Here is a 17,261-nt window from a genome sequence, read left to right on the forward strand (position 1 = left end):
AGGCCATTTTATTTTTCTTCATCACGAATTGTGACTTTTGCGAATGAAAGCACGAGCCCTGCAAGTACGTTAATTTAAGACTAATGACTCCATATTCTTCATATAAATGAAGCATTTGTTTACATTTTAAAATTGGAATGAAAATATCATTTTTATCATATGCTGACCAATTCATATTTACGGTATGTTCTCAGAAGAAGAAAGATGAATATGAACAGCATCTAGGGCATGCTTAAAGAAATGCAGTGAGTTTCCTTTATGCCTCACTTTTCTCATCTATATGCCATACTTTCATTCACTGATGTCAATAAGAAGTGTCATTACAGTCCCATTACTCCCAATGAATTAATCTTTGTTTCAGGATGCTAATTAGTTTCTCTCATTAATTTCTTCTATTTCCATCATCACTCATGCTAATTCTTCAATCACAATTCATGATAAATTAAACTCTACCTACCGTGTTATGTAACAAGGATTGTCGCCTTTCAACTTTCTCTGAGCATACTCTATTTTTTGTTTGGGATACCAAGTGGCATCTATTTCATCATCTACAAGACACACAGATATTTCTTTGAAAATGAGATAAAACAACTAAATTGTATAATGTCTCTTACGATTTTTGTAGACACACAGTTCAGTTTAATTATGTTATCTGAATTGAAAAATTAATCGAGCAACTTTTTTCAATGCAAATGACAACAAAATTTTCACTATATTTACATGTACTGTGTGACTAAGTGCAATCATAAAATGTTAGCGCTTTATGAACAAAAAGAACTTTGTCCTGTATTGCTTTCACAAGATTTCAAAAGGCTGATAAGATCAAGAATTAAAACATTCCATCACAGAAAAAAAATCAGACCACGTTCTGCAGCTGTATAAGTCAAAATATTATCGGAAATATATACTTGATGTAGATTTAACAAATTCCATTCCAAGCTTCCGAAAGTTTGAACTTAAATGAAGATAAATCAATGTTGATAATCCTAACAAAAAGCTCTACACGGGTGATGACAATAATGCCCACATTAAATGTGGGCATATAAAAATTAGAACACAAGGTCAAATAAATAAAAACATTCTCATTCTCGGATACTCCTGCATCACTTTAAAGAGCTGCATGACCCGTTTTTATTTTAAAAAATAAAAACAGTCTTATTGTGAGACTACAGGTAGGGTTACGTTGTGACTATCCTTTGTGATGGCACTTAAAATCATTGATGTGACACTACAGGGAGAGACAGACATGACTATCTAATCAGGAACTTCCAGAAAAAGGTCTGTGACACTAGGGTGACACTTATCTAGTCAGGACTTTCACAGTGTATATAAAACTTCAAGGATTAATTGACTCTGGAACACTTAGTTTTTATAACTATGTTTATATATCAAATACAGGAAACTACAACATCTATGATAGTCCATTAGGAGTTATTATTATAACAAGCTTAGAACTCAGACTTTACAGCTGGAACACTACATATTGCCTTTATTTCCTCTAAGAACTCTGCATGTCAGTATCCCGGCCTCTTAGCCGAGGTGGCTAGTCGTACGGCTAGGAACGCCAAATGATGTCTGAAGGGAAAGTTTAGCCCAGTAGTGATAATTTAACAAAATACAAACACAAAAATAAAAATTTCCCTCCTGCATCATGTTTTTGGTAAGGACTGTCTGAAAACCAGAATATTTTTTTTTTTTTGTATGGCCTAAGTGAAAATGTCTCGAACTCACCATCTGGTCCCATTTTCTCATTCATTTGCTTCTCTGCAAAATTCTGAAAATAAAATTGGAAATATCAGTATAACAAATTTTGATTTGGGAGTCTTCTATTTTTGACTAAATTTTCAAAAACAAATGAATTAATAAGATCTAGATTTAAGGTAAGATAAATCTTTTTGAAATACACTTTATATTTATTTATTTTTGTGGAGAAGAAATCAAAAATACTCACCAACCAATCAAGAGATGGTTCTTTAACAAAAACATCCATAGTATTAACAAGTAGATCATAATCATTACGTAAAGCTCTTAATGTATGTACCATCGTTGACTCTAATAAACCTTTCACTTGTAATGGTAGACATAGATTAACAATTTGTCTAGTTAGTCGGAATGGCATTAACTCAGGAACAGGTAAAAACTGAAAGAGAGAAAGTTACAATTACATAAGGTGCAAGATTGGATGCCAAAGACATCCACAGGTTTATTGCTTTACAGTAGGAAATCTTGAAAATTGCAGAATAAATTTAAGGCAAAAGAAAAGCTTACTTGTGTTGCAGATCCAAAATTATGACCAAAATCAATTCCAACCATTCCTCCTGATTTTAAATTAATCATGAAGTTTGATAAATGTCTGTCACCAATACCCAGAACATATTGACAAATACATATAACAGCGTGGGTGACAATCAATTCACATCGTAATACATGGAAAGCTTCAGGAGATGTGCTCATTTGATGAAAAGCTCTCCTACAAAAATCAAACATTTTTATTAAAATCTACAAATATTAGTCATTACACAGAATCAAAGCACAGCAACAGTGAGGCTGATGTTCTCCGCCAAATTGAAAAAGTAATTAGATGACACACATTTTTTAATTTCATATTTATATTTTTATAAAGCATTGATCATTTTGCTTATCTGAGCAGAAAATTATCATCATCAAACTTAGTCAGGGTATTGTACTGAAACTATACTCCAAGTTTCACCACTTTCAATCAATTAAAACCCAAGTTATCATGACCCAAAACATCGACGCAGGAAATGTTCTTAATGAAACTATAGAAAATGTGCATTATCGAGCTTAGTCAAGGTATTTATGTACGATATATGCCAAGTTTCACCATTCTCACTCAATTAGAATCAAAGTTGTCAACCTCCAAAGTCTCAACCAATCAAATTGCTCATCATGTAACTTAGTCAAGATATTATCGAACTTAGTCAAAAGCACATTAGCCGTTGCAAGGCAACATTTTGCAAGAGATGGATAGAGAACAAGCTTAAAAAAACATTATTTTTCGTACAATCAGGGGCAAATAATCCAGGAAATTATGGTCTTAAATGTGGGAATATCGATTGGGGCTGAAATCTTTGGGATATAAAGATATATTATATGTTTCATCAAAACTGGACAAAAATTGTGACCTCAAGTGTCCAGAGGGTCCACAACCTTCGTATTACATACTTTTACATACGTTGGACACAAGAGTGGCCATTTTGTTTGGCAGTTTCGGTTATGATTTTCAGAAAATTCAAACTCAACCATCATTTAAGTATAATGTTGACATATTCAATATTTTTTTTTTAAATCGAATAAAAATTGTGACCTCTAGGGGGACCACATGCTAAACCGTGATATTTTGTTCAATCAGGGGCAATTATCCGGGAAGTTACGTTCGATATACGTGAATAATGAAAGGAACCAAGATCGCTGGGCTATAAATATATATTTCAAGTTTCATCAAAATCAGATAAAAATTGTGACCTATAAAGTGTCCACAAGCCAAAAATCGTACAATCAGTGGTCATAATCCATGAGGTTACGATCCGATACATTCCAATATTGACAGGAACCAAGATCTTTGGGAGATAAACCTATCTGTAGAGTGTCCACAAACAAATTGTGGACGGACGTCCAGATCCGTCCGGATCCGTCCGGACAGACAGAGGCGACAATATACGATCACATGAAAATTAAAATGTGGGGCGTATAAAAATACACCTGTAAAACCTAGGACCACATACACAGATCTTTATCTAAAATATTGAACTATTATAAGTCTATGAGGAAGAAGTTTAGAAAGGAAATTCATTATATATAATAACTGAATGTCAAATATTTAAAAAAATATCATTATGTACAAAAGAAGACTTAAAATTGAGACTTTCAATACATCTTTTGTCAGATTTCACACTATTTATATTAATAGTATTTCTCTCCACCCTCCCCCATATCATACAGTTAAAAAAGAATCATCACCTAAAAAGATCCCATGGTACTTTATTTTCTTTCAATCTTTGTTCTTTTATACTATCAGCTCTGCTATAATTCGTGTAAATTTTTGAATACATTCCAGCAATACTTTTCTTCTTGTCATCCCAATATCTATATGCCCATTTTTCATGTTGCTTCATAGGACCTTGTCTAAAGAAAAGTAAAATATCCAACTTAAGATAATAAATTGAGGGTCGGCCATGTTTAAAACAAATTTGTATTTTCTGTTTGTATTTTCATCAAATACACATTTGTATTTTCTGTTTGTATTTTCATCAAATACATATCTGAATTTGGCCTCCTTTGTTTACATTTGAGTTCCGTGTTACACATTGGTTTAGATATCTAATAATTTAACTGTGTTTACAAACACCACAAGGGGGTAGAAAAGTGAACATTTCTCCATAACAGAACTAGAGATTTGTTTTTCCAAATTCACAGTAATATGTACAGAATACAACTAAAGCATATGTTCCTATTCATACTTCACCTTTAGATATAAATTTCAAATGTTAAAAACATATAGTGAAAAAAAAAATTAAAGTAGAGTAGAAAATAAGAACAAGACATGAGAAATGTGTTCAGGAATTAAATATATCCTAAATACAAATCTTTGTGATTCCATTAAATGAAATATGTACTTACTCTCCCATGACATATTTACGTTCTTGTTCAGTCAAAGCATTTAGTACAAAATCTTTTAGAGGTATAGTATTATTCATCCATTCAATCAATCCAACCCTGAAATAAAAATTTTACAGAGTCCTGTATTGCATTCACAAAATTTTATATAAAGTCTTAACAAATTCTGCCACAAACTCATAAGCTTTAACAGAAAAAACTTTACCAGAGAGATAATTCAACATGACATGTTCAAAATGTGAAATCCTTATACCCTATTAAATACTTGTGTTCTTGAATGAATAATGTAATATAATGACTCTCAGAATCAGACAAAAGATACTATTAAAATATGACATAGGTTATACGTTACCTTGGTGTCATAGGAATAACTTGATAAGTTTTTAATGTTAACTTTCTATGTCTACAGGCTGGATCTTTACTGAAGACTTTATTCATGATAACAAAAAGTTGTTCTATTCTTGCATCTTGACGTAAATCTTCACCACCTTTAACTAGATAATGGTAATCTTTCTCATCATTTCCTCGTACTGTTATTCTTTTGGGTTTTCGTAAAGAGGACATAACCAATACCTGCACAAATAAAAATAATATTTTTTTATTTATTAAAGTAACAGTTCCAAGTATGTAAACATGAAAATAAACAAGCCAACAGTGAGGCTGATGTCCCCCGCCGAAATAGGAAAATAATTAGAGGACACATATAAATTTATCACAAATTATCTTTTACAAAGTATTGAACAATCAAACAGTATATCTTTACTTATAGTCTAACAATCAAAGTAGGAGAGTTATTGTTTTCCAAAGTCTCGACCAATCAAATTGCGTATCGCTCTGCTTACCCTGAGCAGAAAATGCTTATTATCAAACTTAGTCAAGGTATTACTGTAATGAAACTATACACCAAGTTTCATCAATCTCACTTAATTAGAACTAAAGTTATCGTGTCCCAAAGCATCAACCAATCAAATTGCTTATCTCTGCTTACCCTAAGCGGAAAATGCTCATCTTCGAACTCCATCAAGGCATTGACCTAATCAACACATACACCAAGATTGAACATTCTAGCTCAATTAGGAAGAGAGTTATCGTGCCCCAAAGTATCAACCAATCAAATTGCTTATCTCTGCTTACCCTAAGCTGAAAATGCTCATCTTCGAACTCCATCAAGGCATTGACCTAATAAACACATACACCAAGTTTGAACATTCTAGCTCAATTAAAAGTTATCGTGTCCCAAAGCATCAACCAATCAAATTGCTTATCTCTGCTTACCCTAAGCGGAAAATGCTCATCTTCGAACTCCATCAAGGCATTGACCTAATCAACACATACACCAAGTTTGAACATTCTAGCCCAATTAGGAAGAGAGTTATCGTGTCCCAAAGCATCAACCAATCAAATTGCTTATCTCTGCTTACCCTAAGCGGAAAATGCTCATCTTCGAACTCCATCAAGGCATTGACCTAATAAACACATACACCAAGTTTGAACATTCTAGCTCAATTAGGAAGAGAGTTATTGTGTCCCAAAAAGTTTGACGGACAGACAGACGGACGGACGGACGGACGGACGGACGGACGGACGGACGGACGGACGGACGGACGGACGGACGGACGGACGGACGGACGGACGGACGGACGGACGGACGGACGGACGGACGGACGGACGGACGGACGGACGGACGGACGGACGGACGGACGGACGGACGGACGGACGGACGGACGGACGGACGGACGGACGGACGGACGGACGGACGGACGGACGGACGGACGGACGGACGGACGGACAGACAGACAGACGGACGAACCCATTTTAATAGTCCCCTGCTTTCTTCGAAAGGCGGGGGACAATATAGCACTGGCATCTGTAATGACACATTACTAAAATTATTTTTCCACCAACCTCCAATAAATAGCTGAAGAGATATATATATATTGTACCAAAATTTTCCCAATCAAAAGACAACATTTTACAGTAAACTAGGGCTCAGGTCAATATTTGGACTATGTTAAAGTTTATCAAGACATTTTTTTCAAGATTATGTCAAGAACTACCTCTATGTATGTGTTTTACCAATAAAAATTATAAATATAACCCAAATCAAAACATCCAGGACCACGTACATGTACATCACTATAACAATGGTGTCAAATATTTCACTTGAGGGTATGATCATATTTAATCTAAACTTAATGTTTATTTTTTTTTTCATTTTTTAATAATGAATATATACTGTATGTATCAACCCACCCTTTCATCAAAACCAGCTACTCGGATATGATATTCTGGTAACGGTTTAGCTAATCCATCATATTGACCTAAAAAATAACCATACAATTAAAAGTCAGGCACATTTTACTTGTTTTAAAATCTCAATTATTTCTACTAAACATGTTGCCTTAATTCTATTCAGGCATTAAATATTGCTATGAATAGGTTTCTATACTTGACTATTTACAGAGGAATATAACATCTACTTTTCTGCTCCAACAGGGCTAATGAAGATGGGCATACACCATGTATTATGCTATGAGGGAAATTTTGCCCAGACATCAATTTAATTCCATCTGTCAATATGTACACAGGACCTTAGTTTTTTGTCCCATCCGAACGAAAAGACGCTGTAATGGGAAAACCATGCTAAAAAAACCTCCTGAGGAACTCTTTTGAACACAGTGGCTCCAAAAAAAGAGTAAATCTAACCACATTTCCACATTATGATCAGGTATTTTTAAACATAATGTTTACCTGGTATTTCTAGTTCTCTACTGTCTCTATTAGGATTAAAATCCGCCAACCATTGACAATATTCACGTAAAGATGTTGGCGGTATCAATTTACCTCGAGGTTTCTTATGTTTATCAAATTCACCATTTAAACGTATGAATTGAATCTGAAATTCCTGAAATACATAGACAATTTCCATACAGTAGTACGATGCCACATAGTATAAAAAGATATTGATAATTATGCCACCATATATGAGGTTAATCTTGTCAGTCATGCAGGAACATATATTCATATATGACGAATTTGACCCCAGTTTCTTTCATCACTAAATAAAAGATCATGTTGTATTTAATAAGTTACAAATCCATTCAACAGCGGAATTCACTGAAATCATTAAAACTCTACTAGCTCTCAACACAGCCATTTTCTTTTGGTTTGAACTTAGTCCGGGGACTGTCAAGACTGTTTTATAATAGATATCATAGACAGCTGGTGAAAACATATCTGATTTACAACGTTGAGCTTTCAGTCAACAAAGTTTTAATAACCTTATAAAAGCAAAATAGAAATGTAAGTAGCATGCCAACCTGTTTTTTAAATATCTAAATTCTACTGAACCAAAAGATGGCACTCTGAACGGTATACTTAATAAAATAAACCATACATAATTTTCTAAAGATATTGTCACCTGCCTCGTAAGTAATAGTTGTCTTAACTAACAGCTGTCTAACAAATCAAAAAATATTTATGCAATCATAGAGATTAATCATTACTGATCATTTTGAAGTTATTTATAGACAATTAAAGATACATTATGGGAGATTAGAAAAAGAGCTGGCCGTTCTCACTATAATAGTTAAAAACTAGATAATGTAAAGGCAATTTGCTGAAAATTTCAGTCAAATGGATCCACTCTGAACTGAGATTTTAGCGATTAAATTTTTCGGCCTAGCCTCGATCATCATTACTAAAGTCGGTACGATAAAAAATATAGTCTTGATTATCCATTTCATGATTAAATCATGAATGAAAGTGGAGCAGCAAATCGGATCATAATCCAATAAATACCGCAGGCTAGCGTTGACATCGAGGGTTGATTATGGTCTAGATAAGTTAATTAATGTCTAATTAATAATTTAGATAACATTTCAGGTATAAAGAAAGACCTGCAATATGCAGATTTAGCTCTTGCATAATGCATGTTTAAGTATTAAGAGGAGTATTAGAAAACTGGAAAATATAAAAAAACTAATCTGCTTACCTTTGCTGTCATATTAACTAATTTCTCACCATTCTTTCCAAATGTACTTATAAAATCTTTCTTAAAAATCTAAAAAAAAAATTCACACGAAATTGATTTAAGCTTTTGAAATTAACACTGAATCAACACCAATTTGAATATTGTTAAATACTTTACAAAGTCTTACCTCAGCAAATTTTCTGCGGTAATCTCCCATGCCTACAGTAGTTGATTGAGATATAAAGGACATCTGTGAACTAGATACCTCTGGTACATCTTTATAGTCTATTAGTATATTATATATCTCTTTATATTTCTCCATTATTTTATCTTTAGCTTTAGTTTTACTCATCAACATTTTCTTAATATCATCTGTCCAATCCTAAAATATTCACCAATTATATTAGATTAATTATTAATGAAATAAATGTATTCGAATTCCATGAATAATTCTTCAAGAAGAGATGAAAAAATGCTACAAAAATGAATGGTACATCACTGATGTACAGTATAGAAAACATATTGCATATTCCCCTTATTTAAAAGAAATGCAAGATAAAAAGAATTACACGCTTGGCAGAACCATGTTAATCCCCAAATAAGCCTAATAAAATGTTCCACAGTATCAAAATGAAATGGGGTTTAATGTCCTACTGTTCTGCTCCTATACTGGGCTAATGAAGACGGGCATACACCATACAGTGTGCTATGAGGAAAATTATATCGAATTCCAACTGCCAAGGGGTCTTTTATGTGCAAGCCAATGTATACACAGGACCTCGGTTTTTCTAGACAGCTGTTTTTGTCAGGCTCTCAGTCCTGCACCACTGACAAGGAGAAACCACGTCGGAAAATCCCAATGAACTTTCTCGGCCAATGCAGGGAGCGAACAGGCTAGCGGGCCAGCGTCTTACCCACATAGCCAACGTGGCTCCCTTCACAGTATCATATAATATATTAAAGCAAAGCCTACCTTGAAAAGCATCTCTGGTTGTGCAAACTGATCCAGGGCACTGATAAATTTACTCACTAATGGTACTCTTTCTTCGGTTAGAAGAGATGCCAGCCTATTTAACAGGGAAAATAAGTCATTTACTAAAAGATGGCAATTATCCAAATTGACAAGATGAATCTTGATATTTTGAGAATATAATTTTCTTTGTACAATCTCAAATCACTATTTTTGTCCAGCTAAACAATTACTAATATTAAGGGTCTCCTTTATTACATGAAAACTATATCAGCTTTATTATGCGAAAACTAATGTTATGTGTACCAATTATTACATGAAAACTAATATTGTGTGTATCATTTTTTACACAAAAAACTAATATTATGTGTATCATTTATTATACAAAAACAAATAATGTATGACCCTGAATTTGTCAATATTCCCCCTTGGTCATTACTTACTTCTCAACAGACTGTTTATTTTTCTTGCCTTGAGTAGAATTATCAAATTCAAAACCTTCGCAACTAATTCGGAATGGATAAACAACTGCCTGAAATATTCACATAAAAAGAAAGAGTTTATTAACCAAGTACCTGTTTCACAAAGTATACATACAAGGTTTCATTAACTTTCTGAACTTTATTTTGCATCATTTTCACAAGTTGAAAATTGATAGGGTTTTTCCTTATGTCTAAACAATCCGACCATGTTTTAAAAAATTATATAAAGAACTTTATCCTGTATTTTTTCATAAATCTGAACGTAACTCAGAATTCCGGGCTCGAAAAAGTTTGATAGGGGTTTTTTTTACCACTAAATAAACAATTCATGAGAATCTGAAAAAAGTCTGTGGGTGTATAAAAATGACTTGTTGTCAGATGTGACAATATATGTAAACATTAAATGTGTGCGTATTTAAGATCAAATTTAAATGTGTTTCCTAATAACAAATATCTGTACTAACCTGTGGATAGTCTGTAGCTAATTGTAATAATATAGGTTGTACAGCTGGTGCTTCTACTTTATCCATTAATGCCATCATCTGACTGATCCATAATAAAAACATCCAACTAGGTACCTCACTAGCCTGTGACAGAATAAACAACATTGAATATCATGGGACATCACTGTCAGAATTTATAGAAAAACTGGAATAATCTACTAAAGTTTAATTGATATTCATATATCATAAAGAAGTCATTTACTCTTTTTAATTTTAGTTCTTTAGCATTTCCTGTATAAATATATCCTAATGATAAAGTTATATTTTACCTTGTTAACAAAAGCAGCCATTGTATCTGGATAAAGTTCCACCAATTGTAATAATCGTGGAAATCTTTCAATAGCTTCTTTCGAACCTAATTTCATTGCTTTTAATAAACATACTATTATAGTTTCAGGATAGGATTCTAATATTTTACTGTCAATATGCTCTTCATCTAGAAATACAATAAGATTTCATTAACTAATCACTTGACATTAAATATCGTTGAGTACTTACATTGACACGTTCAGCTTAAGACACAAGGACTAACTACAATAAAAAATATTTCAAATTTTTATATCATCTTTATATAATTTGGGATTAACTACAATAATAATTTTCTTTCTATGTGTATCATCTGTATATATACATTAGAACAAATTATAATAATAAGTTTTATTAATTTTTGGATGATTTTCATACAAGTTAGGACTGACTACAATAAACATTATTATAAGATCTTTTTTAGGAAAACATGAAAAATGCCCAACCTTCTTCCTTAGTTCTTAAGAACCTATCACAGAATTTGCATAAAGCCATTTGAGCATCTGCCTGTGTAAATGATTCTGATCTAGACCTAGTAACAATACCATCAGATACAGCTGCTCGTAATGCTTGATAACCTTTCTCAATCAAACTACTAACAACCTACAAATAACAAGTCTTATGTTCACGGGACAAATTTATTTGTATAATTTAGACAAATGTCTTCACATTAGAATATATTTAGTAAAAACATTGAAATGTTCCCCATAACAACACAGATATATTACCTCTGTCTGGTTGAGTTTTTTTATTTTTGAAAGCTGCAAAAGTTTTTCTTGTGTTTTTCCTGATAAGTTTTCAGAAGGATTTGCAGTCAGACAGGCTTCAGCTAATATTCCATGAGATATTCCAGTTAGTACATGATGTCGTCTGCACAAATCAGGTTTCTGGGAAAGTGCATCACAGTCCTTGTATTTACCTATAAGAGATATAAATATAAATGAATGTACATTTAATTGCCACTTCATATCAGTTCATACATGCAAAACAGAACTCGGAAATATATCATTTCGACAGAATTTATAGACAAAAAATGACATTTCCCCATAAAGGAGGTAACCCTAATGATTTATTTGCTTGCCACGTGACCATATGGTTGTACAAAGATATTTACCCAAGTCACTGAGAAATTTGTCCAGCCGTGGTGACTATTTCTATGTCATTTCACTGAATTTATAAGATTCAAGCAAATCTTGACATCTATGTTAGGTTATGAACCTCCATGTTTGATAGTAATGGCGTGTCTTTAAGGGAAATAGAACTATGTTAATTACCTAACTGATCTATGGTAGTTAAAACACTGTTAATAGTATCTTCTGACCATTCTGAACAAATTGCTTTTTTATGGTGAGTACTAGCATACAACTGACTCCATTCTATATTTAACTGTTCATTACCTATTGTTTTACACATCTAAAATATATAATCATATTCAATATTTTTTACAATATGTCTGGTCTTTCTAATGTAAACTCAATGCAATAGTCATTGTAGGTTTCTGGACCATGAACTGGACAGAAAGAGCAACTCCTCTTGTTTATCTTCTTGGGGCCGTACACACAGACTGTTTCATTGGCTAATCCCTCACATCAACCAGAATACGGGTTATATAACAACTTTTCCAGATCCTAGTGTAGTAAAGACTAGTAAAACAAAATTTTGAACTATAAAAAACGAAACAAAATAGGATTGCTAAAAAGCCTAAGCCTCTGCCAATGAAACTTGGCAAGCTTATTCCTTGGCTAATTACTCATCAATTGACAGACCTCGATTTTAGATATGACATCACAATTTCAAGATGGCGGTGATGACGTCATGCTTGGTTCCTGGTCCATAGTACCATTGTACTTGTTTAGTATATACTCGATTGCATGTCTTCAGTATCTACTATGACATCTAAAGGTTTCTGACGTCATAACAATTTGGTACATTCTGTACATTATAAATATCATGAAGTTTTAAAGAAATCAGACTAAGGAGGAAATTTAGATTAAAAAGTAGAAAACAAAGGAAAGAAATAAAAGACATAGTGACCCTCAATGTCAACGCATTTAACTTACAGTGTTAGTTTTCTTCAGTATTCTTAATGTTAAAGCAAAGTTGTTTTGTTCTTTACAACTTTGTGCCATCGCTAATTTTAAACTGAGTTTAGATTCTTCAAAAAGATCCCCCTCATCATCTTCTTGTGAATCTCTGTTTTTAGTATTGAGTCGATGACAAATATGATCTAAATACACATTTCTGGAAAAAAAAGAAAAGACCTTTGTGCATGTATTTTAATAATCACAAAATATGTTAATTTTGAAAGAGAGAGAGATATGGATAGTAATATACACTCAACAAAACATAGGGCATTATGAGACTAACATATGGTTCAATTTTATTTCATAATTCGCTTGCATATAGAGAGGTCTTTAGAAGTGGGAGAAAACAGGAGAAAACATACGAGTTGAACAAGTGACCCTACTCCTTGACACAGTAAGTTTGGGATCGGAACCACAAATCTTGACTCAATTACAGATCTTATGATGTAAATTGTATACTTTAGCCCACTCAATCATCCAGCATCCCCCATTTATTTTGAAAGGTTAAAATAGTATAATGCTGATATTGACATAAGCAAAAATTAAGAACCAACTTTTAATGATGATACCTGTTTGTAATAACATCATCCCAGATTGTAACAGGATCAAGTAATTGATGTGGTTGTCTTGTTTCCCAGGTTCTTATCAGTTGATTAGCATTAGTATTTGTTATATTACCTAGTGATTTAAATAAAACATAAAACACACATTATTATAACACTTCAATTCATTCATAGTCTGTTTTTCATACAGTTTTATTAACATATTTCTGTAAACCACAAGACTTTTTCTTATTCAAGTGTTGGCACTGATTATACATGCAATTATACAATTCTTTTGAGGTTGCCATCCCATATAAATTTTAGTGAATCAAATAGGTTAATTATGTGTAGAAGACACTAAGGGGATGCTCGTTTCACAGTCCAGAACGTCCAGAATTGACAGAATTGCAATCAAGTGACATGGAATTCAGTCCTGTCATAGTTCTGTCAGTTCCAACTACGGAGGTGGTGTGAGTAGAATCGTGACGTTATTAAACACAACAAATGTTTTTCCGCTGCATGGTTGGTTGAGATATTCACTTATCCAGTCGAAGCATGTAGCCCGAAAAACCCCTTTTCACTCGATTGTCACTAATTTTGGGATTGAGAGAATTCCATTCCGGAAAATTCAATCGAGTACCGCCTAAGAAACCTATATCCCTGTCCTGTCCAAGCAGCTTATTATATCAAGCTCTGTTAACTTTATACAAGAAGTGCAACCCTTCTGTAGTTAACAATAAGGTCTCTAATCCCAAAAGCCTTGATAGCCATATCTATGTAATTGTCAAGTTACAGCAGCAAGTGACCATCTGTCACAATTACCACAATTCTGTTCAGAATAATTAGACATTTTTTCTTAATGGCTCAATATTTTAAGAAAGCTATCTTTACATTCGGTCTATTAATTTGTATACTTAAACCCATTTTGATAAACATATATCCTATCAAATCTGTGACTGCTCTTTCAATATAACATAAAGAAAACACTAATTTCATTATTTCAAATTAAACTTCTAATATTACCAAATAAAACTTACTATCTTTAGCCATAAATTGTAGAAATTCCTGTAATTCAACAAGAGGTTGTAGTTGTTGTAACTGTGATGTTCTACTTGTTATCATTAAACTATCAGTACTACTCCATTCCTACAATATATTAAATCTGTATTGAATGGAACCAAATACTATGTGGTACATTGTGTGGTCAACACACAATATCTTGAAGCAAACATTATATGTGCAATGCAAGAAAAGAGATTTTTGCCCAGAGACTGACATTTATGCACTGTTTTCTTTGATTTACAATGCATGTCAATGTGCACAAGTATATGTCCCATCCATATGACTAGGGACACTTTCACTGACAATCCAGTAGACAAATGACTATGTTATTCCTGGTCCACACTGGGATTTAAAACCAGAACATTCTTGTTGATAGGCCAGTGCCCTGAACAACACTTGACTACCACAGCCCCCATTTACTGTATGTGTCTAACAGCTATTGTAGTCTCTACAAATTATTACAAGTATTAAGTAATGGAAAGGAAAAATTAGTAAAAAGAAAAGACCTTGGAGACTACAACTGGTCATAAACTTTGTTTGGTGTTATCAATTGAGATGAAATTTACCTAGGGTATAAAGAATTTATAAATATTTACTCACCTGTAAAAATTTCTGTGATGCAATACCGGCATAATGTCTGGCTCTATCATAGTCTTCTTGCCATAGATACATCAATGCTAACTCCATGCTATATCGACTCTATTATCAGAAACAAATTTAAATTGAGTCACTAACAATGAAATGCATGGTAATTTTTAATTTGCCATCACAAAACATGTTTAAATTCAGACCAGTCAATTTCTAGATGAGGATATAATATAATATCATGAAATATACCTCTAAGACAGCTCTATGTTCTAGATTTTGCATGGCTTTATCAACAAATGTTAATAATGACTGTTCATCTTGACTCTGTAACATCAGTTTTAACTTACTACGTATTAAATAAGGTAAAAAATGTTCCTGAAACATAAAACAAAGGCAGTAATTAAAGTAAAACAACATTAGCAGTACCATACCCATAATAAATGTACTCAACACAATCAGTAAAAATTTATTTCAATGTTTTGCTTGTATATATATTTATTTACCATTAACAATGGGTTACACAGAGAACCAAACTCCTTGATGAAATATTATCAGGTTGTACAGTTACGTATTGAATCTATTGTAAATATCAATAATAATTTACCTGACAAAATGTATCATCCCAAACTTTATTTAATTCTGGTGGGGTAGAGTTATCTACACCTGCTACTGATACAGCTTCAAGATCTGTCCACTGTGTTAAATGATCCAGACACTAGATAATAATTATAATAACAAATAAAGATAATTTTTCATATAACCCCTTTTACGATAAAAGTATATGTTATAATGCCTCGTAACACATGCAGGTAACGTTTTACATGCAGGTCACGTTTTCAAGTAAAACGTGACCTGCACGAGTTATGAAACGTCGTTATTAAATAACTGAGAAGTAGTTATATCCAGATATACCTTGTGTTGTGTTCTGTTATAATAGTTAACCATACTACTAGATGTCATTTAAAGAATAGAAAAGTAGATGTGTTAACTTCACAACTAACATACCTTTCACTTCTGCCATATTATCAATGAATAGCCTACATAAGCAACCTGGCTCATACCTGCATACAAATCTGTACACACCTCTCGAAAACGACATACACACAAATAGTATCAAATACAATTGACAAACATTAACAACATATTTGATTAGAAATGAAATGGAATTAAACACTTTACCTCCATTCTGCTATCATCCCAAAGATCTACTTCTGCTGGGAGTGGATCTCCATCATCCCAATCTTCCTTTGATAGGGCCTATATACGAAATTCATATTTGTACCACATAAATATGAAATCAACCAGCAGTTGCCAGGCAAGATACGCCTACATTTTGCAAGAGATGGACAGAGAATAAGCTTAAAAAAACGTGATTTTTCGTACAATCAGGGTTCATAATGAAGGAAATTATGGTCTGAAATGCTCGAATATCGAAAGGGATTGAGATCTTCGGGATATAAACATATATTTTAAGTTTAATCAAATCAGACAAAAATTGTGACCTCTAGAGGTTCCACAATCTTTGTATTACATACTTTTCACAATTTGCGTTCAAGCAGCGGCCATTTTGTCAGGTAGTTTCAGGGTGTAATGATGATTTATCAAAAACAATTTTTAAATTTGTTAAAAATTGTGACCTCTAGAGGGACCACAAGCTAAAAACGCAACTGTTCGTACAATCAGGGGCCATATTTCAGGAAGTTACAATCCGATATGCGAGAATATCGAAAGGAACCAATATCGTTGGGTTATAAACATGTATTTCAGGGGCCATAATTCATGAAGTTACAATCCGATATGTACGAATATCAAAAGGAACCAAGATCGCTGGGTTATAAACATTTCGAGTTTCATCAAAATCGGATAATTAGAGTGTCCACAAGCTAAAAATGTGACTTTTCGTACAATCAGGGGCCATAATCCGCGAAGTTAAGATGCAATACATGTCAATATTGAAAGGAACCAAGATCTTTGGGAGATAAACTTATATTTCAAGTTTCGTCAAAAATGGATAAAAATTGTAGCCTGTAGAGTGTCCACAAACAAATTGTGGATGGACAGGGGCGACGACAATATACATCCACATGAAAAAGTCTGTGTATAAAAATGCCCT

At 33.1% G+C, this 17,261-nt stretch overlaps 1 protein-coding gene across 1 annotated transcript in view; it reads right to left on the bottom strand.

Annotated features, from left to right (window-relative positions):
* The window catches only part of LOC126810326 (DNA-dependent protein kinase catalytic subunit), a 65,842-nt gene that overhangs the window by 2,083 nt on the left and 46,498 nt on the right, over window positions 1-17,261 (bottom strand). Inside the window, exons 69-93 of the mRNA XM_050535325.2 lie at window positions 16,328-16,405; window positions 15,753-15,863; window positions 15,398-15,523; window positions 15,161-15,259; window positions 14,536-14,644; window positions 13,526-13,634; window positions 12,933-13,113; window positions 12,147-12,285; window positions 11,601-11,791; window positions 11,319-11,475; window positions 10,836-11,002; window positions 10,528-10,650; window positions 10,025-10,113; window positions 9,585-9,678; window positions 8,799-8,993; window positions 8,633-8,701; window positions 7,390-7,543; window positions 6,892-6,959; window positions 4,991-5,211; window positions 4,642-4,737; window positions 3,982-4,146; window positions 2,269-2,470; window positions 1,952-2,140; window positions 1,732-1,774; window positions 458-548 (exon numbers count right to left, since the gene is read on the bottom strand). Of these exons, the coding sequence (XP_050391282.2) occupies window positions 458-548; window positions 1,732-1,774; window positions 1,952-2,140; window positions 2,269-2,470; window positions 3,982-4,146; window positions 4,642-4,737; window positions 4,991-5,211; window positions 6,892-6,959; window positions 7,390-7,543; window positions 8,633-8,701; window positions 8,799-8,993; window positions 9,585-9,678; window positions 10,025-10,113; window positions 10,528-10,650; window positions 10,836-11,002; window positions 11,319-11,475; window positions 11,601-11,791; window positions 12,147-12,285; window positions 12,933-13,113; window positions 13,526-13,634; window positions 14,536-14,644; window positions 15,161-15,259; window positions 15,398-15,523; window positions 15,753-15,863; window positions 16,328-16,405 (3,266 nt within the window). The remainder of the gene's footprint in view (window positions 1-457; window positions 549-1,731; window positions 1,775-1,951; window positions 2,141-2,268; window positions 2,471-3,981; window positions 4,147-4,641; window positions 4,738-4,990; window positions 5,212-6,891; window positions 6,960-7,389; window positions 7,544-8,632; window positions 8,702-8,798; window positions 8,994-9,584; window positions 9,679-10,024; window positions 10,114-10,527; window positions 10,651-10,835; window positions 11,003-11,318; window positions 11,476-11,600; window positions 11,792-12,146; window positions 12,286-12,932; window positions 13,114-13,525; window positions 13,635-14,535; window positions 14,645-15,160; window positions 15,260-15,397; window positions 15,524-15,752; window positions 15,864-16,327; window positions 16,406-17,261) is intronic.

The sequence above is a fragment of the Patella vulgata genome, chromosome 2, assembly GCF_932274485.2.
Source record: "Patella vulgata chromosome 2, xgPatVulg1.2, whole genome shotgun sequence".
In the NCBI taxonomy this organism is placed as follows: domain Eukaryota; kingdom Metazoa; phylum Mollusca; class Gastropoda; family Patellidae; genus Patella; species Patella vulgata.